The following is a 21334-nucleotide window of genomic DNA, read 5'->3' as shown; positions in this document are numbered from 1 at the left end:
GTCATCTGCAATTTTCTCTGCAGGCTTCCCCAGAAAGTTAATGGGGAAGCCGGCAGGGGAGATTACAAGTTGCTGCTGCCTGCCGAGAGGACTCCTTCTCATCTCTGGGGGCTAGCTGAAAGAGCTCCCTGCTGATCTGTGCCTGCTTGGATCTCCACAGTCGAAATCCAAGCAGGCACAGAGCTTAAAATCCTTCTCACCTCTGCAGAGCTCCCTGCGGAGGCAGGGGGGAGAAGAACCCCAAGCTCCATGCATGCCTAGATCTCGGCTGCTGATCTCCACTGCCAAAATCCAAGCAGGCACAGAGCTCAAAATTCCTCTCTCCCCACCTTGAGCTATCTAGCTTTATAATCCATCTGCACAGGTCATCTACAAGTGCAATCAATACTAGCCCAGTACTGTAATTCCAACTGAAAAACATCTGCATAATCTCATTCCTTTATAGCCAGTGGAGATGCAAACTGTCTATCTTTTTAGGGTTAAAATTGTCCAGGACTGCTTGATGGAGGGATTTTTTATTATTATTAATGTTGAGAACAGGACAGACTGCTACTTTTTAAGAGCTGGAGAAACCAGTCCATCCCTCAAGGAAATAATCAACACCACCTGGATGTACTTTAAGGCAACTACAAATATATCCTGGGAAACCTTATTCAACTAGGAGGGATAAGTCTAATACACAGGCGGCTGCATTTCAGTCACAAGGACCCTATTCACTTCTTCAGGACCACCAAATTCTAACCCTTTCAGGTAATCACGTTAAGCCATGCTTCAGTTAACGCCAATGATTAATTGTTATTATATCATTATGTTTCCAAAAGGCTTATTGCTGGTTGAAAAGTAGATTATACAATCAGCTGTATGCATCATGCCAACTTGGCATACCATTTTTTGGCATGCAGCTTCATCAGCTGAATATTCCACCACATTTCCCCCCACTGTGTTACTGCCTGGCTCCTCTTTGCAGTACGTTAGCTCCCCCAATCCTTATCCTTTTTCCTATTGAACAAAGGACCCCCTTAACGCCACAAACATTCAACTGGTTGTTTCACCAGCTTTTCGAGATACAACATCATTCTCTACCCTTTCTCTCTTCAAGATAGCTAGAGTACTAAATTATATTCAGAAATGCCTACCTGAAGTACTGAGGGAATCACTATCATTCTCTATGCCTCTCACTAAGAGAAACAAATGTCGCCCAGACACAACCATTCAACACTGTCCAACAATGCCCACTTTCAATGTGGATCACAGGTCCTATTCTTATCTTCAATCAGTTTTTGGGACTAGAAAATGGAAAACTATGGTGCCCCTGTACAATAGAACAGTCAACAAACCTATCAATGCCTTTGAGTTCTGTTAAAAGATAAGATAGCTACAGCCAATGTGGTGGGCCTTGTGGCAACACAAAACACAAATAAATCCTGTAGTCAGTATACCATACTATTCATGCTCCCAGTGTTACTCAAAACTGTCATTGGGTGCTCACGCCCATCAAAATTCTAAGGAGGTAGCCCTATCACCACCACCACAAGTAGAAATGGAAAAGCTAACCCAACTAAACTAGCCACCATCACCTGAAGAACACAGTCAGTTCCATCACTGTTGCCAGCACACTACTGACAAGTGTTCATCAGATGAATGGCATTGCCTCCACTTATCGCTGCATACCACCAAACAGCTGATCAGAAGTCTTTAACTGCAGTTATTCCATTGCTGGTTCACAACCAATTCTAGACAGCCAAGCAGCCTACACTGAACCGCAAAATCATCCAAAGGGCTTTGCTCATGGTTGACTTTCACATTCGCCATGAACTATTGCCATGTTAACATCTTTGAAGACCCTTCTCACTCAGGACCTCCCCACACCAGCAAACCAATTCCAACTTGCTTTTTTATTGCATCTGCTAAGTTAAAAGAAGTCAGATTCTGGCTGATTATAAAAATTAAAAAACAAGTCCTAGTAGTAAGAGCAATTTGATAATGGAACCAAATACCAAGAAACACAATGAGCTAATTTATATTGGAATGTGTTCAACTGGAGGCTAGAAGATCTGTTTGGATCACTTCAATCTGGATCATACTATTTATGAAGATTAAATTCAATGGACTGAACGGCTTCTTCCAATTCTATGAATGTATTTATTTGTGATAGTTCTTTTAGACAGATGTGTTCTGTACATTGAAATGAATGCCCAAAATTTGTGATAGTTCTTTTAAAGATATTATTTGTTCTGTATGTTACAATGAATGCCCAAAGTTTTGTACGTTACTATTCATAAATGAAAGTTCAAGTTATTAACCAGAATGGTTCTTATCCTTGCCTATGTTCCTGTGGACCAAGGATATTCATACAAGAAGTGCAATCTCCTACATATGCTAAACTATTGTACAATTACACTATTTAAGTGACATGGGTTGTAACCAGTGAAAACTAGCAACAATTTGGAGTATCTAAATCAGACAAGTTCCAGTTTGAATTTAAAATCTGAAATCTGACTTGATTCAGACTGATTCACATTTCAAATTTCTATTTGATAAAAGAATGTTAAGTTGTATTGAGGAAACATCAAAATGCCTGAAGAATCTTATTTTTAGGCATAACTGAGTGAAAATAACAGGGATGGTAAACCTTTCTGAGGAAATTAATCCTTCCACAGTTTCAGTTGGATATGTTCAAAGGTATCATCATCACAATACATTTTTGGAATATTGCCCTTCCACCACTTATAAATTAGAAATTGCAAGGATGAGAAAAAGACAGCACACCAGCCTCCAAATTGTCGTGTTAGTGTCAGACATCACACAGCCCACCCCTGTACTTAGTCCACATTTACAATGTTTGAGACTTTACAAAATCAAAATGCCATCAAATCCCAATCATTCCTGATTTTTTCTCTGAAAAGATTAAAAGATACTTGATTCAATGCTAGAAATTGTTTCAAAACGTTGTTTCAAAAGGAGTATTTTATAAAACGTAATTTGAATCAAATTTCAAGCATTGCCCAAATCTAATGATCATATGTTCCAAAAAACCCAGTCTGTAATCAAGTCACAGCAGTTTCTTGCAACTGTACAATTTTCTGCACCCATTCAGGTAACTTATTTTAGAGATTCCCAAGCACATTCCATTGTTCCCTTAATCTTCTACATTGAACCACCTCAACATTCTTGCACCATCCTCTTTCTCCAACTAAACCGCCAGCATTCCAATTTCTATTCCCTTATGTTGATCTTCTGTTGCTTTTAGGTAGGACTGTAATACCACAGAAAACTTCAGGAAACACCAATTTTCCCCATTCAGTTTTCAAATCTTACACAGAATCGCTAGTCTTTAGGCTCACTCTTAAGTCTGACATGTAAACAAGCCCACTGCTAATCATCCATCACAGTCACTACTGAAAACAGGCTATTGCACTTTTCAACACTCACACTAGCAGGCAGCATACAAAGAGCAGTAATAAATAAACAAGTTTGTGTTATAATTACCTTGCTTACTTTGCTTATAATTAAAACAGAGCATGCAACTAAACTGAAATTGCTGTCCTTATGTTTTCATGGTACAATCCCAACTATGCCTACTAAATGTAACAAATTCCAAGGAGGGATATTATTCTCCCTGCTTAAATCATGTACACATTGCTCATTTATTTATTATACAAATTAACATGTATTCAGTGTGCAAAGATTACATAATAATTAAAACTGACAATGGCTGTACTATAATTACAATACTGTATTATTATTGATTAGACTTTGTGTAGTGCCAACCACCAATATGTCTTACAGGTTTACCATAAACAATAAAACATACACTTATCAATGTTAATATAACATTTTTCTGGAAATACTATTGAATTCATGGAGCCTTAGCTATGACTAAACATGCATAAGAATAGTTTGCTGAGCAATTTAACAATTGATAAATAATTTTCTCATATTCGATTGGCAATATGAATTAACTACCATAATATTTTTCAAGTGTTTCTCATATTTCATAATGCTGTACGTGTTTTATACATTTGCATGACATGCAGGTCGAAATAGGTATGCCCCTTACAGTAGAAATGTGTACATTCACACAGACATAAACATACACACACACAGTAAGAGGGATGTAAAACACCACACAAGATAACAACAAATGAGCTTTCTCTTATAGCATTATTTCACATTTGTTTTTCTTTTGTTTTTTTAATCACTGCATATGCTACAGAAAAGGATGTATATCAATAACAGGCTGATAAATGAAAGTTAATGACAACCACACACACAACTGAACTGAGTACAATATACCTCTGTTCCTGTGTGCTGTTCTATAAAAAGGAAAGAAAAACACAAGGAGAACTATGGGGAGAGGCTGTACTTCTTTATGACCTTATTTGAAAGATAAACTCCTTGGGGAAATACAATTTATTCAGATTATCAAGATCCTGCTGTGCAAATCTACAATCTGGGAGCACACTACAGAGATCAAAAAATATTTACTTTATTCTGTTGGGTATAAAAGCTTCTAATGAATGCATAATTAAGACAGAAAAAGTGTATACAGCTTTAGAATTCCATTGCTGCTCCAAGCCATTAATATCCAAGGCAGTTGTTACTCCACCTGCTTTATTTTTGGATTAGAGAACAATTGTATGTCAAGGTATTACTGCTCCATTTCCAATATACATATAAACACATGTAATTCAGTGGACAATTTTACTAAAATTATGTGGAAATCATACATAAAATATATATAATTTTTCCCTCTGTCCCAAATACATATACGCATGCTTGAAGATAAAGAGAGGAAGAACATAGCATTTTTTAGATTTACTAAATGCGAAATGCGGTAAAAAGAAATTTAAGCCTACAACTGATTTCACAGAAGCCATTTAAGATTCTCTATGATTTTTTTTTAAGATTTCATAGAGATGCTTCAGAGAATCAGTCAGTCTTAGTGAAAATAGGAATTGAAACATTACAGCTATATCAACTCTTCAAAGTCTTAAATGTCATTTTACCTCTATGAATAGAAATGCTTTGCAGGGCGCAAACCCACGGACACAAAAAGGAATTAGACCAAATGTTAAGTGTTTTCTGGCATCTTCAATTCATTACCATTGGTATTTGAGTAAATGTCCTGAAAGACTTAATCTTAGAGACAATGGCAAATATAATGGTATTATTATCCCATGAGTGCAGTTAAGGATTCAGATGCATCCCTGGCGTTCCCGTATTCCCTCTCTTGATTTCTTTTTCTCCATTTTGCTTTTGCTTCTCTTTTCAGTATTTGGCCTGTTGTCGCTTCGCTACTAACTATACTTTGCTTTAATTTACGCACTCCCAAGTGCTTTTAACCTTGATCCACCTTGTCTCCTTCAGTGCCTCAAGAATGCTAGAAAAAGGAAGCTCTCTCTTTTTTTATCATGGTTAGAGACTGAAAAACCTTAGGACTTGAGGGTTCATTTTCCTCCCACTTATAATATCTTTCTTCACGTTTAGTATACGCCCATCACAAACCATTGATATGCAACTAATTATTGGTGCATACAGATCCCACCAAATATATTGTGAATCCTTCCTCAGTGGCAGAACTGAGGAGAAGGAAGGGTGGACAGAGTTTAAACGTTAGTTCCTTATGCCAAAAGTCTTCCTTTCTCCTATCAATTTAACTTTTGCTTAAATATTTCTGAAAGAATCAATTAAATCCAAATAGTGTTTTTTTTAAAAAAATGAAGGCAATGCTTTGGATGTTTTGTTTTCTATTCAGGTATACAGTATTGTTATAGAATACAACAATAGCCCACCAAATAAGTTACTTTTCCTTACTAAAAGCAAAATAGATTATTCTCTCTATTTTTGATTGCTGAAAGGAGTAATCAGTCAAAACTCAGCAAAGATCTGGGAGACTTGTGGAGATGAACTTAACGGTTTTCCCCATCTTAACCTCTCTCCGTATCTTTTGAATGGGAAACGGAATTTAAAAATGAAGGCCACTCGTTCTTCAGAGGTGTCTCTGAACATGGATAAAAACCAATTTAAAAAAGAATTTGTTCATGTGGGTGGATAGGCCTAGAGAAGCTGATATAAATTTTCCTCCATTTCATTTGAAGAGCTTAAAGAGTGACATGTATCCGGTATTCATATTTCTCTTCTCTTGCATTACAGCAGCAAGTCTCCTCTTTCAGGTCACGTCTGCCACATAAAAGTGCTAAACTAATGCCGTTTAATGACAAATTAATGTCCATGAATAAAAAATACACCTCTAATAGCATGGAGTAATTTGCCATTACAATATCATCATTGGACATGCCCCTGGTTTAATACGATGTATTTAATTCATAACTTAATGAGTGATATATAAAAAGAGAGAGATGAACCCTGCAATTACATTTATGTGAGTCTGTCACCTTATTTGTAAAACCTTAGAGTCATTTACATTCAAATTAGAACAAATGAGAGATTTCACAAAGTGCAATGATAAATGACCACTGCTGCACAAGACAGGGCTGTATTTCCTGCGAAACCGTTAACAGTTCCCCATTATTTGTTAAAAATTACAATGCATATTGCCCAGTGTTGTGTGAATAATGACTTTTTTACTGATTAGGTCACAAGACTAATATGGAGCAAAATAAATAATTTCTTTTCATTTCCCCCCCTTTCTAATGCCTTAATTTATTCAGACTAGTAGACTCATACTGCCATCTACTGTTCATTGGTAATAATAACAGGGATTTCTCTAAAAAAAAAGACAGTTCTTGGGTATTCTGGAACTCTTTATAATCTGATGCTGCTCATCAAGCAAGCAACTTCTCTTAGTTGAAATGTGATGGCAGTTATGGGATACCTCTTAATATATTGCTCAGTTCTCCTTATCAAGAAATATAAATTAAAGCACTGATGATGTTACCTGGTTTGGGTAACAAAATGTCTGCAAGAAAACAGCCAAGCTCAGAGAGCACCAAGGACTCCCTCATAAATTAATGAATAAAGGAAAACAGACAAGCAAAATAGATATGTTGTGGTTTTTTAAAATAAAAAGACAAATAATACCATAGGTATACATGAAGATAGTTTGGTTTTGCGAAATAGAATTGAAGAATGCATGCAGGGAAAGCATAAATTAAATGAAAAAAGATTATATACCGTAATATGTAATAGAAAGTATGTATTGTTATCATCCAGTTTGGTATTGATGAAGTATGAAACCTTAGATTAAAGATAACTACTTGTTGCGTTCTAGTGAATGATGAAAATGGAAGAACAGGGAGTGAGTCTGGAGAAAAAACACATAGCATCCTGAGTAAATGTGAACTGAATACAAAAAAACCCAAAAACCTAGGCCATTTGGAGCCTAAGAATAAATGAGAATGAGGAGAGATGAGCATCTTCTGAGAAAATGATACATTTCAGATACAGAGTTTAAGAAGACCCCTATTTTAGACATACATATGAAAGAAGGAATGAGCCAAAAAGCACGACTGATTTGTTTATGATGAAAACTGAGAAATTAGTGAATGAAAAAAGATAAATAAGAATTCTGAATGTGGGACAAAAGTTGATGCTTCAACAATTAATCTTTGGGGGAAAATAGTCATAAAAGAAAAAGCAACTTTTAAATGAAACTACGGTAGTTTAAAATGCAGGAACAATTAGTATGAATCCTGCATGGAAAAACAATTACAATATGTATTAATTTCCCAACAGGATTAATGGAGAGTGGACATTTTAAGTCTTTTTCATATGAAAGGAGGTAACTTATACACCTAGTGAACAGAAAGGGTTGGAAGTCAAAGTTGGAAGTATAGCTATCTTGTGCCTTTCAAACGTGACTACAAGAAGTTTTTTAGAAGTTGTCTGATTAGGTTTTCAAAAGGATTTATTTCTGGTTCCACAATGCATCCCAAACCCAGTCCTTTCAGCAGAGTCTGGAGTAGCATTCATTGAAACTCAAGCACACGTAGCATGTGTTATCTATTCATTTAAAATTAATTTTAACGTAATTTATAAGAAGAGCTTTTACATTGCCCCACTCTTCTGTCTGCTCTTTTACAGAACAGATCTTGCAATGTTCCTAAAGAATAGCATCTATTCTTAACTTTTAGATAGGGGAAGATCAAATTGTAGATCACGCAGTGTTGCACTGTATTCTTTTATAGAGAAATTCAGTGTGTGTCTGTATGCATTTCTCCCATCACAACCCAGTATTTAAGCAGGATTAACAATGGTCTCTCATTGAGCTGACCAGGAGGTAGAAATGTCAGGAAATACAGTCAGTTTCTCTATACTGGCAATGATGGAATGTAAACAGTTGCTTCAGATAGCGTACATGCAAGTAATTTAAGTTAATGTAATTTTCATACGAGTTCTGATATATTATTTTACTCCTGTTTCAATTTTGATGTACCTATTTTATTATTTGAAGTTACTCTGATCTGCAACCATAACAAACTAAATTAAACAAGCTCATTTCTGATCACACACCAGTAGTATTATCATTGGTTTTGAAAAGTAGAATCTCATCAGATGATATTTTAATAATTCTTTGCTGGAAGACTCTGAATTTGTTGAACAACTGCAAAAAAAGATATAGTGCAGTTTTTTTTACTCTTTTTTCCCTCAAATAAATAGAGAGGGCAGATTGGGATAAGCATATATTTATGGTGAGATAATAGCCTACACCTCCTGGAGGAAAAAGATGTGTGCGCTGCAGCATAGAATATGAAAACTGCAATTAAAAGAAGCCCTGAAACTGTATTCTACAAATCAAACTCAGAATGTATATTATGTTTTAGATTCTTTAAGTTACAGCCAGATCAATTATATGCATTGGAAATAAGTATTTCATAAAAACCAATGAAACAAACATATTGGAACAGAGAGTTATTGGTTTTTCATCGAAAACATCTGAAAAAAGGTAACATAATGTCTGCTAAAGAGATTCAATTCATAGAAATTATAATGAAATTAATTTTCAAGTTTTACGTTTTATATTTCAGCAAATGGAGTTATAAAAAAGGAGTTCCTATAGATTTCACTCTGCGAGTCGTTGCTGACTATAGAGAGCAGTGCTCATCTCGGTGTCAAACTCATTGAGTCAACACTGTCCATAGACATTTCCGTGGTCATATGGTCAGCATGACATCATAGAGCGCTGTTATCTTCCACCAAGGTGGTACCTATTTATCTACTTGTATTTGCATGCTTTCAAACTGCTAGATTGGCAGGAGCTGGGGTGAGTACGAGAACTCCCCCCATCATGTGACACTCAGGTCTTGAACTTGGGGTGCCAGCTTTCCAGGCAACAAGCCCAGCATCTTAACTATTGAGCCACCGCGCCGCCCTAATAGAGTTATAGGCAACAAGGATTTGTTTTAAAAAATGCAATAAATTATCCAGAAATCCCAATTCCGAGAATTTAGTTGCATCTATAACACTGCAGAAAATCTATGATACTATTGACATAACAATACCCAAAAAGACTCCTGGGCCAGATGGAGAATCTACAGAATGTGATAAAAAAAGGAATCTCTATGCTTTTGAAAATATATTAAATATTTTATTGGGGGTGGGAGGCCCTGTCATTTTCTTATTATGAAGCTTATGTAACTGAAAGTTTGAAAGCTGATAAGGACCCGAACACTGCACAGTATTGCCTGCTATCTCTATTAAGTGCTGTTGCTAAGATTTTAACAGATGCATTGCAAGAAGATTAGAGAAGTTTATTTACCTATAATAAACAATATTACACAATCTGATTCTATAAATACATCATGACCCAGATAAAATTAAACTTAGTTTACATACTAGCTTTGTTAGTAAACACTTAGCATCACTTTTGACTTTGTTGAATGCAGAAAAAGGTTTCAATATACAGTCCTGCAAATTATGGTTTTAGTTCAAGAAAGGTAAAAGTTTTGATTTCCTACAAAAATTATGTCATACATAGCAGTTTATTATTCTAATCCCTCTGCTCAAGTAATTAATAATGGGATTATCTCACTGGTACTTAAATTGCAAAGTGGCATGTATCAAGGATTCCTTTATCTCCCTTAAATTTCATGTTAAACCCTTACTATGCTTAATAAGACAAACTGGGGAAATTCAAGAAATTCATTACCCAAATTTGAATGTAACTTGCTGTTATTGTATATATATGGATAATAGTATCTTTAATGAGTATCCACATTCTTTCTGTAAATTTGCAGAAATTAAACAGTTAATGCTGTAGCTCAGGGTTGAACTGTGAAGTTCCTGGTATTCCTTGAGTTTGGCTGTTTGCTTGCAGATCTTTCCTTAGCAGACTACATAATATTTAAGTGTTGAAGATATTATCTAGTCTGATAAGGAAAGATCTCCAAGCGAACAAACAACCTTGTAGAGCACTAAGGACTCCATAGTTATAGGGTAAATGTTCTGTTTATATAATCAATAGGAATAAATCAAATACTATGATATATTAATTGTAAAGAAGGTCCTAATGGATGAAGATAATTACCTCTAGGAAAATCAATGGAAAATATTTAGTTGACAAAAAATATTTATGTATTGTCCAGAGGAACTAAGATATTAAGACATGGTTGAAACTATCCCCATGAAAAGGAATAATTGCTCTTTTAGGTGGTTCCGTTTAAATATTTTAAACAGATTAAATATTTAGGTGGTGCTAGTTAAATATTTTAAACAGATTAACAAATTAAATTTAAAGGAAGAAACAAATATCCATGATTTCCCTGGATTATATATCAAAGTGATAACTTTGATATTTTGATCATGGTTTTAATTTTCCTCATTTTAAGAATATCATTGGCATATTTGTAACCTTAGTTATATAATAAAGTGAAAGTGATATCAATTCTCTATATATTAACTATATATATATATTTGTTAAAAAGGTATTAGAAAAGTAATTATTAACTGACCTTAAATCAGCAAGGTATTATGGCTGTAAAATACATCAATCAATTTTAGGCCAAATTTTAAAAGTATAGTTACCAAATAGAAGTATTGAACATGTTTTATCTTTCAGTGGTCATACTGCACATTAAGTATTTTGTCCACCTGAGACCACCACTCTTTAAAGAGGATTTAGGCCAGGTAGAACAATGTGTATGATTAGAAGACTTGAAAATAAATCCTATAAAAGAAATTAAAAGATATGTGAATAGAATTGATAGTGGTGATGGATGAATAACGGTAACTCTTCTATAAGTGCCTAAAAAGATGTCACAAAGAAAAAATATGTTCTGCATCAACTATGTCAAGACATGGAACAATCTAGTTAAGCTTTATGAAACTTATTATAGTTTAATATTAAGGAAAAAATCAAAACATTACGAGTAATAGTTGTAAAAATTCCCTGAGAGGCTATTTTTTTCATTTATTGTGAATCATGTAATTTGGATCTCTGCATGGAGCAGGAAATTGTACTAAAATGCTAGTAATGAAATTCTTAAAAAATGGATTAGATAAGCCTGAATGCATCACCACCACTGTAGCTTAACAAAAAGAATTTAATTGTGAATGCTTTTCATTTCAAGTTGTAGGACTAATGAAAGTCAGTATTTATTATAGGAAATATCTTTAATTAAGAATAACTAAATTGTTAAATGTCATGTGGTTCTTCAGCCTCTTTCTTTAACCTATCAAGACAGATTTGAATTTTATTGCTGTCTTCTAGAGTATTTGAATTTAATTCTCCCTTCTAGTATATTAGCTATTTCGCCCAATTTTCTTCCATGTTTCAATTTGGTAAGTATTTCCTCCAACCACATATATAGTTTTTGAGCACATTTTCAAGGCAGACTATCTTCATTATCATACCACCAAGCCCATACTTAATTGTTACCAATTACAACTTTGTCAAATGGGTTACTGAGGTAAAGATATATCTTACTCACAATCTATTAAATCTATTATTAAAGATACACCTTACTCATTATCTATTAAATCTTAGTCTAGCAAGATTTGTCTTTGACAAATCCATGCTAATTCATGGTAATTATCATGTTGAGCTACAAGTACTGTACTTTGAAATTCATCCTTATATAGCATTTGAACTGAGCTCAGCAAAACAAAGAAAAATATCCATGTTATTATCCTTACCTGGATAAGATAGTGTGAACATAAACTAAGCATTTCCAGCAGCTGGAGATGGCTACCTGCAGCAAGCACATCCTGAATCACACCTGGCTCCAGCAGAACCTTTAAGCAAAGAAAACAAAATCAAAGCTTTAAAATTTCTCTGGGAAAATGTTCTGGAAAACATGCAAAGTATCATTTCTTATTTTTTAATGTAATTTTTAATAAAAAAATTTATTACAATAGTAAATATGAATACAACTAAACTCAAATGGCATAATAAATAAGTAATAGAGAAAAGAATGGAAAAAGGAATAAAAACTGCAGTAAAAAGATGAAGGAAAAAAAGAAATATAATAAAAGAAAATACATAAAAAATGACTTCTAAGCTTTATCAGATAAATAAACAAATTTAGTAACTCTTTGCCCTTACAAGATTACACATAAATTGTTAAACATCTGTTATTAATTGATAATTTAATAAGCAGATCCATAAAGCATCAATTTTTCAATCCTGGTATCAACAAAAAGTCCATGAAAGGTTACCGCAGCTGTGCAAAACAATGTGTTATTTTAACCTTGATTAAATAAATCAATTTTATTTCTTTCCTTTACTTCTAAGAACCTTAATCTTTAATTCAAATATTGTCATGGGATTTAATTTATCGTTAACCTTCTTTATCCCTTTGCAGATTTCTTCAAGGATGGAACAAGCCTCTTTTGTAGATCCAATAAGAGAACACTTAGAGGCTGACTTAGTCTGTATTTCCATTTAGTTTTTTAAAATTTCAGCCAGTTTCTTTTATGTATCTAGTAAAGGGTCCTTTTCCAAATCATTCTCTAGAACAGTCATTTGTAGTTTTACACTTTGTACTTTCTCTGTCTTTTCAGACGAAATTTGTTCACATCTGTCATTTCTTCATTAATATATTTTGGACATACAGTAGTCTATCCACAGAAGCAGACATTACTGACTATTGATATTGTAGTTACTAGTTTCTGGCTCCATTCTTTAAAGATTTCCTTTAACGTTTCTGATAATATTTTGTAGCATTTTGTAAGTTCCAGTATTAACTGACATCAAGAACAGGCTTGCATTTTTTCTCTCTTCTGCTTAGAATCTTTAGTCCCCTCTAGTGTTCAGTTTCTAAAATCATAAAATAACTTACCTTTGTTGTGATTTACAATAGCCAGGATAGCCAAAATAAGCCTGTTTCCCATAAGAAACTATTTTTAGTTAATTCCACTTAGTAAAAGTCAATATTCCAAATTTATCTGGACCATTAATCCATTTATAAGTTTTTTAGATCAAAAAACATATTTAGCTTTTCACTGTTTACCTCAAATTCTTTACATTCTTAAACTTATAATCATTTTTTTTATTCCGAGTTGAATGTATAGAGGAAATATACCGCAGTAATAATGAGAGACTTTAACTACCCTGATATCATGTGGGAGACAGACTCTGCAACAAGTGGGAGATCAAACAGATTCCTAACCAACCTAGCTGACAACTCTGTCATCCAAAAGATAGAGGAGGGAACTAGAGGAAAAGCTATACTAGACCTAATTCTCACTAACAGAGAAGAACTGATAGAGGAGTTGAAATAGCTGGAACTTTGGGCGAGAGTGACCACGTCATATTGGAATTCAATATAATGCAAACACAAGCAATAGAACATAATACAGCCAGTGTCTTAAACTTTACAAGAGCTGATTTTAACAATCTCAGAGAGAGCCTAAGAAAAATTTCATGGATGAAAATCCTGAAGAGGAAAACAACTCAAGAAGTGTGGGAAACTCTGGAAAATATGATCATAAAATCCAGCACAATATCATTGAAAAAGAAAACCAAGAAAACCAAGAAAAAACCAGCATGGTTGCACAAAGATCTGTCTGATAAACTGAAAGATAAAAGTGACGAGTGCAAAAATGGAAAGAGCACAAACTAAGGCAGAATATCAGCATATAGCCCGAATCTGCAAAGATGAAGTCAGGAAAGCTAAGGCTCAGAATGAACAAAAGACTTACAACCAAAGTCAAAAATAATATTAAAAAGTTTCTTTAACGATATAAATAACAAGAAAAAAGTCAAGGAAACAGTAGGTCCACTTAAGAGAGATGATGGCAAGGAAGTAGAGAGAAAGCAGAGTTACTTAACTCATTCTTTACATCAGCCTTCTCACAAAAAGAAACTATAGTCCAATCTACCAAAAACCTAACTATAAAAGACTAGAAATAAAAATTAAAATAAACAAGAAAATGGTTAGAGAGCACTTATCTGATCGTGACAAATATACATCATTGAGACCTGATGGTTTACATCCCAGAGTTCTAAAGGAGTTGGCAGATGTCATCTCAGAACCATTGTACTATATCTTTCAAAAATCCTGGAACATCAAGGAATTACCTGAGGATTGGAAAAGAGCTGATGTGGTTCCCATCTTCAAAAAAGGAAACTGCAGACCAACCAGCCTAACACCAATACCACAAGGTTCTGTCTTAGGCCCAGTACTCTTCAATATCTTCATAAATGACTTAGATGAGGGAATAGAAGGTGATCTCATGAAATTCGCAGATGACACTAAACTGGCAGGAATAGCCAACAACCCAGAAGACAAGCTCAGAATCCAAAAAGATCTTGACAGACTTTAACAATGGTGTTATGCTCCGGTCGGAGACTGAGTCTGCTGAGGAAAATGAGCTGGAACCAGAGCCGATGGAGGTCAAGGGAGGGGTGGCTGTAGCTTCAGAGTAATGTGGGGAAGAGCAGGCTGAGGCAGGCCAGGGGCTTTCAGGATTGGGACAGAATGAACATAAGAGACTGAACTCAGGTGATGAGCAAGGGCCACCCCCTCCTGATCCTAGAGCACAAAGAGTGGAGAGAAGGAGGGAACAATGCAGACAGGCTCAACTACTCGAGAGGAGAGCTCCCTGCCCCTCTCCACAAGGCACACCTGGAGACTGACACTTAAGGAGACATTGTGGGGAGGGGCATTTGTCGGGAACAAATGCTGAATGTTTGGAGTTTTGTGTGCTGTTGCTGATCTTGGAAACAACTCTCTGATCTCTTATTCTGTGTTGTGATTTCTGCTTGGAAACCCTGAAACTCTGACTGTTGGACTGGCTGACAAACTTGATTTAGTATTCAAAGACCTCGGATTGAACTTTGGCTTCTCTTCTGAAACTGCTCAGGCAAGCTTGTATTTCCACAGACTTGTTAGATTTTGGATGTATGTTTCTTTCCTTTCTGGCAGCAGAAAAAAAAGATGATCTATGTAAAAGAAGATGATCACATCAGTTTGCTGTCTTATGATATCCAAAAACAGTCTCATTTTGCCTAATGATAAAGCTAATCCCCCCAAAAATATGCAACATTACTGCAGTATCCTCTCTGGTTTTAATTTGGTATTATTATTTTGAAAAAAGAAGTAATGAAGACCAATACTGTGGCAATAAAGGCCCAAAATTTCATAGGTTCTAGTTATTAATGGGGGTCAATACAATATGGAGATGTAATATTACCATACATGGCTGGATCTCTCAGATCCATGTGCAAAAACATATGAGGCAGTATTTTAAAAAAATAAAGAAAAATAAAAAGCTTTTTAAATTAACCACATTTTATCTTTTTAATTTTAAAATCAATCCAATTAATCTAATTACGGCATTGGACTGCTTGATGAGACAATGCTAATCATAGCAGACAGGCTCTGTTTTATGTCAAAAGCTTTTAAAAGCAGAGGAACGTCTTAAAAAATATTCATGAAGTTCCAATGAATAAATCAAGTCTGGTTTATAGAGATCCCAGGGAAAGAAAATGGTTTCACGTTACATATTTTAGTGTGAGGTGAATATTATGTGGTGTGACAGAATCCAATCTGGACTGGTCATCAGAACCAGAGGTTTAGTCTTCCAAGCTTGCGTACTCGTGCTGGAGCCCAAACCATTGGTCTAAACCTCTGGTCCCCGTGACTGACCTAGATTGGGTTCTGAAATATTACCTTGGGACATGTATATTTGCCATCATGTGTGTGAATCTTTTTGGGAAATCATGTCAATGGGAGATTGGAAATGGTTAAGAAAGTTATTTTTATTAACCTATCACAACCTAACTTAAGAAATTGTCTATTATAATAATTTCAGTGCATAGTTTCAGCGTCTTTCATGCATGGTACATGAAACAGACTTTAAAAAGTGTTCCAGCAGTGTTAGGCAAAATATGCTACTAAAAAGATTTCTGAGACTTAACAAGACAATGCAGTAATTCAGAATTTATTAGGTATGGCCAATTTTTATCTCAGTTAAGAGCAACTGTAGCCACTGCACCAGCTTTAATTAGTAAAAATTCATACTTGCCATAAATATCCTTGGATTTTCAGGGAAAAGGTTAGGACAATCAGAATTCCCAAATAATTTTAAGGTAAACATCAGCACAAGAAAATATTTTTGTTGTGTGACTGCCATTCGATAGACAAAGTTGGGTATATAGTGGTTTTCTATATTCCCAGCTACCTCCTGAAAACTACATTACTAGCTGCATGCTTCTGAAACAAAGTTGTAAAACCAGGCTGACAAAAAGATGAAATAAAGGTTAATCAAACAACAAAAAATACACAAGTGATGTTGAAATGTTACACGTCTTTGCAATATTAGTGCTAGATATGAAGACTGCATTTCAATATGATTCTTTCTCAATAGAGTGATTTTCCTATGAAGCTGCCTAAATCATTTATAAATTCTCATGAATCATGAATCCAGCCTTTAATGAACAGGAAGTATTTAATCTTCATCAGATACCTTCCAATTCACATTTTTAATACTAAATCCCTGCAACACCCAATGTTTTCACTAGAGGTCTCAAGATATCCACCTTCTCCAGAAAAGAAATGTTTAATTTCATACTATCCAAAATATATAAGCAAGTAAGTAAAAGAATGGTATAGGGTTTTGTGTGAAATATATCTGAAAGTGAGTAAGCGTAATTAAATACTTAAGCTTAAGTAAAGTAAGTTTAATTAAATATTTTATATGCAGCACAGGACACCAGACGCCTGTCAATACAACACAGTAGGATCAGCTTCTCATGAACAATCAAGTGTGCATTGCATCTTAAAAATAAAAATTGAATTGATACCATAAATATTTTTAGTATAACCTGAGATTATACTAAAAGAAAAGAGAGCATAGTAAAAAAGTATCACAATCTACTAGGATTTAAACTGATAGGACCACAACATTGGAAAAGTGAAATTTTGGCAACTATATAGGAAAGAAAGACCCAAAACAGAATAAGCTGTATTACAAAAAAAAAGTCTGCATATATTCATAATAGAAACTTAACTAAATTCAAACAGGTATGGCTGCTTTACATTTCAAAGACAGGTTTAAACATTTGGAATACAGTATGCTTTTAAGGAAAAAAAATCGAGAGATCAATGAAAAAAAATCAAACTATTTAAATAAATATAACCAATAATCTCAAATATTTCAAGAAAAGGAGGAATACTTAAGCAATGATTGACAAAAAAATTAAGATGGGATTAATGTTTTATTTTTATTTTATTTTGTTTCAGTTAACTCTACCTGCACTATTTTTGGCTAACAGCTTGAAGAATGTAAATTGATTGTTTATAGCATAGTTTCATATTTTAATAAAGTGTGCACCGCATCATATAACAATTGTGCACGATCTACATGGCATGTTTTCTACAAGAAGCTCAGATTATATGTATGTTTCACATGCTAGAAATTTTATCCTTCCATAAATTGTGTAAAATACCGGTAAATGCCACTCTGGGGAAAGTAATCAGCTGAAGTTTATTGGATGAACTTCACAACTATGTAAGAATTTGAGCAATGGGACTAAAAAGTTTCATTTAGCATTTGAATAAGTAGTGGTTTTATATGATGTGTTATTAGTTATTTGTTAGTAATATAGTTATGTTTATGGAGAGTTAAAGTGCGATAGAATTTAATATCTTATTTTTGTTGTTAGCATATTTTAGCTTAAGTTTGTAAGTTTATACCCTGTATTCAGCTCTGGGAAGTCGGGGAGGGTAGGGGGGGGGGTTGGGGGGAAGGGGGGAATTTAAAAAATGTACTGTAAAACCTTTCAATAAAAAATTTTTTTAAAAAAAATAAAAATAAAAAAAAGAATTTGAGCAGGACACCTGTTATATTGCTTTGCTGAACCCTTCCTCCCCTTGCACTGTTTATACAGCAGATAATGTTTATAACACAAAACATAAAAGACCTCTTTGACATGTTACATGAGTTTCACGACAGGATTAGATAAATCAGGATTTGGCCACTTACAACCCTAGGGTTTTAATTTCAAAACTCCTTTAAGCAAGATTAGTTCAGAATTAGTTTAGAAGAAATATTTTGTCCCTGAAGCCACCTGTTTGTAGGACAGCAACCCATAGGGGCCTATTGAAGGACCAGGCCAGGCGTGCTTGGTCAGCAATGGGAGAAAGAAGATGGTGAAGGTCAGTTAGGGTATCAGGAGCCATGAAGTGCAGGAGACCAAAAGCGGAGGGAAAATTGAAGACTTGCAATTGTATGTGCAGGCTGCCAAGCATGCCAACTTTCATTACATGACTGTGGGGGAGCTGCAACGACCCTTAACTTTAGACACAGATCATAAGTCCCTTTGTTCAGTGCTGCTGTAACTTCAAACAGTTGAATGAATGGTTGTAAACCAATGGCTATCCATGCCTTGTCTTTGCAGCTAGGTAAATAAACCAGAGGGACGCGGTGGCTCAGTGGGTTAGGACACTGAGCTTGTCGATCAGAAGGTCGGCAGTTTGGTGGATCAAGTCCCGAGTGCTGCGTAGCAGAGTGAGCGCCTGTTACTCGTCCCAGCTTCTGCCCACCTAGCAGTTCGAAAGCATGTAAAAATGCAAGTAGAAAAATAGGGACCACTACGGTGGGAAGGTAACAGCGTTCCGTGCTAGTCATGCCGGCCACATGACCACGGAGACGTCCTCGGACAAGCGCTGGCTCTTCGGCTTTGAAACGGAGATGAGCACCGGCCCCTAGAGTCGGAAACGACTAGCACGCATGTGCGGGGGAACCTTTACCTTTACCCTTAAATAAACCAGGCTGCTGGAAGTGATGAATGGTAGAGGCAAAGAGACTGACGGGAGGAGAGAAGGACCTGAAAGAAGTGAGCCCAGGAATCTGCCCCAGCTCTCATATTTGCAGACAAATGAAGCTAAGACAAATGAAGCTAAGCTCTACCAGGTTTTTCTTGCAACCGTTCATTTGTTTCATCCAGATTTTAAGGGAGAGGTAAATCTAAGCAGCCACAAACATAAAAACCCAACACTATAGAAAGATGGCTTCCTTTAAACCAAGAAGGAAAAATATCAGTTTTTCTTTCTTGAGCAGCTCTCCACAACTTCCTTCTCCTCCCTACAATTGTTCAGGATGCCTTACTTTCTAGTAGGTAAAATGGTCCGCTCCAAACTGATAACATTTTCTCAATGGGAATAACTTACGGGAGGTCATATCTCTTGTGAGGACATCTCCTACACAAATGATAAAATTTTTGGCAGCAGGATAAAGATGGTATATGGCTGTGCCCTCAGAGAAGTATGGAAAAGAGAATGGACAAAACCACACATTTGCTAACAAGTGTTTTGAATTACACCTGTGTGGTACCTTGAGGGTTACTCTAGTATTTCAATAGCACTGAATTATCACATGGGCACAGAAACATCTCACTGTGTTTAACCCGTGGCTTATATCATTTGAAAATAGGTCTCTCAGGAAAACATTCCAGGAAAAGCAAGCAAACAAAACAGTCTTTTTCATATATATATGGTTAACATTAGGATGGTCATAAACTGCAGAATCCAGTTAGAATCTAATTTGTAAACAGGCAGCTTGCTTTTAACTGATTCTTAGTTCAGAAATCCAAAGTGTGACGCCTTGGTATTCTAATATTTTGTCCAGAATTTTTTTTTTATTGAAAAGTTTTAAAATACAGTTTTCCTTTAAAAAGCCCCCCTTCCCCCTCCCCCCTCCCCCCCTACCTCTCCCCCTCCCCCCTCCCTCCTCCCCCCCCTCCCCCCCTCCCCCCCTCCCCCCCGACTTCCCAGAGCTAAATACAAGGTATATATATATAAAAAAAAAAGCAATCATAAACAACCATATACTAACAACTATAAATTCTAAAATCCATCACTCTCTAACTTATATAGGATAAAACAAACCTTAGCAATATTAAATGTATATAAAAAACTAAAATAGAAAAAGAAAAAAGAAAACGAAAGAAGACTTATTCGAATGCTACATAAAACTTCTTAACCCTATACTTGTTCTGGATAAACTCAATCCATTTTCTCCATTCCATAATGTAACGTTCTTGCGAATGATCTTTCAAATAGGCCGAAATCTTCGCCATCTCTGCCAGGTTGGAAACCTTTAAAGTCCACTCTTCTATAGTCGGCAGTTCCTCTTTCTTCCAATATTGACCTATCAAAAGTCTTGCTGCCGTAACTAAGTTCAACATCAATTTGGTGTCCACAACTGTAGCGTCTGCAATTATTCCCAACAAAAAAAATTGCGGACAAAACTTTATCCTCCGTTTAAAAATCTTCTGCATATTCCACCAGACTTTTATCCAAAAAACCTTAACCATCTTACATGTCCACCATATGTGAAAATATGTTGCATCTTCATCACCGCACCTCCAACATTTAGGCTGGTAATTCGGATACATACTTGCAAGCTTTTTAGGATCTAAATGCCATCTATAAAACATTTTGTAAAAGTTCTCTCTTAGATTTTGAGCTTGAGTAAATTTTACGTTCCTCACCCAAATCTTTTCCCACGTGTCCATTGTAATAACTTCCTGAATGTTTTGGGCCCATTTTATCATACAATCCTTAACAAGCTCTGTTTCTGAATCAATCTCTATCAATGCAAGATATATCCGTTTAATATGTGCTGGTCCCTGATTTCTAATTTGCTTTATCAAATTTTCATCAGTCATTGCAAATCCATTTTTCTGGTCTTCTTTCCACCTGGCCCGTAACTGAATATATTGAAACCAAGTTTGAACAACCTTCTCTTCTCGCAAGAGGCTATATGATTTCAAACACCAAACATTCCTTTCCAAGCTTAAAATTTCCTTGTATGTAGTCACATCATGTTTGAAACCAGCATGTATATTTTCTATTGCGTGTTTTGGAATTGCCCACAATGGTATCTTGCAGCTTAACTTATGTCTATACTTCTTCCAAACTCTCAG

General features: G+C 35.3%; 1 protein-coding gene across 1 annotated transcript in view; it reads right to left on the bottom strand.

Annotated features, from left to right (window-relative positions):
• The window catches only part of KLHL32 (kelch like family member 32), an 89095-nt gene that overhangs the window by 44313 nt on the left and 23448 nt on the right, over positions 1 to 21334 (bottom strand). Inside the window, exon 5 of the mRNA XM_083358540.1 lies at positions 12097 to 12195. Within this exon, the coding sequence (XP_083214666.1) occupies positions 12097 to 12195 (99 nt within the window). The remainder of the gene's footprint in view (positions 1 to 12096; positions 12196 to 21334) is intronic.

The sequence above is a fragment of the Vipera ursinii genome, assembly GCF_947247035.1.
Source record: "Vipera ursinii genome assembly, chromosome: 1".
Taxonomy (NCBI): domain Eukaryota; kingdom Metazoa; phylum Chordata; class Lepidosauria; order Squamata; family Viperidae; genus Vipera; species Vipera ursinii.
The sequence above is the reverse complement of the archived record's forward strand: the minus strand, read 5'-3'. Positions and strand labels throughout refer to the sequence as shown.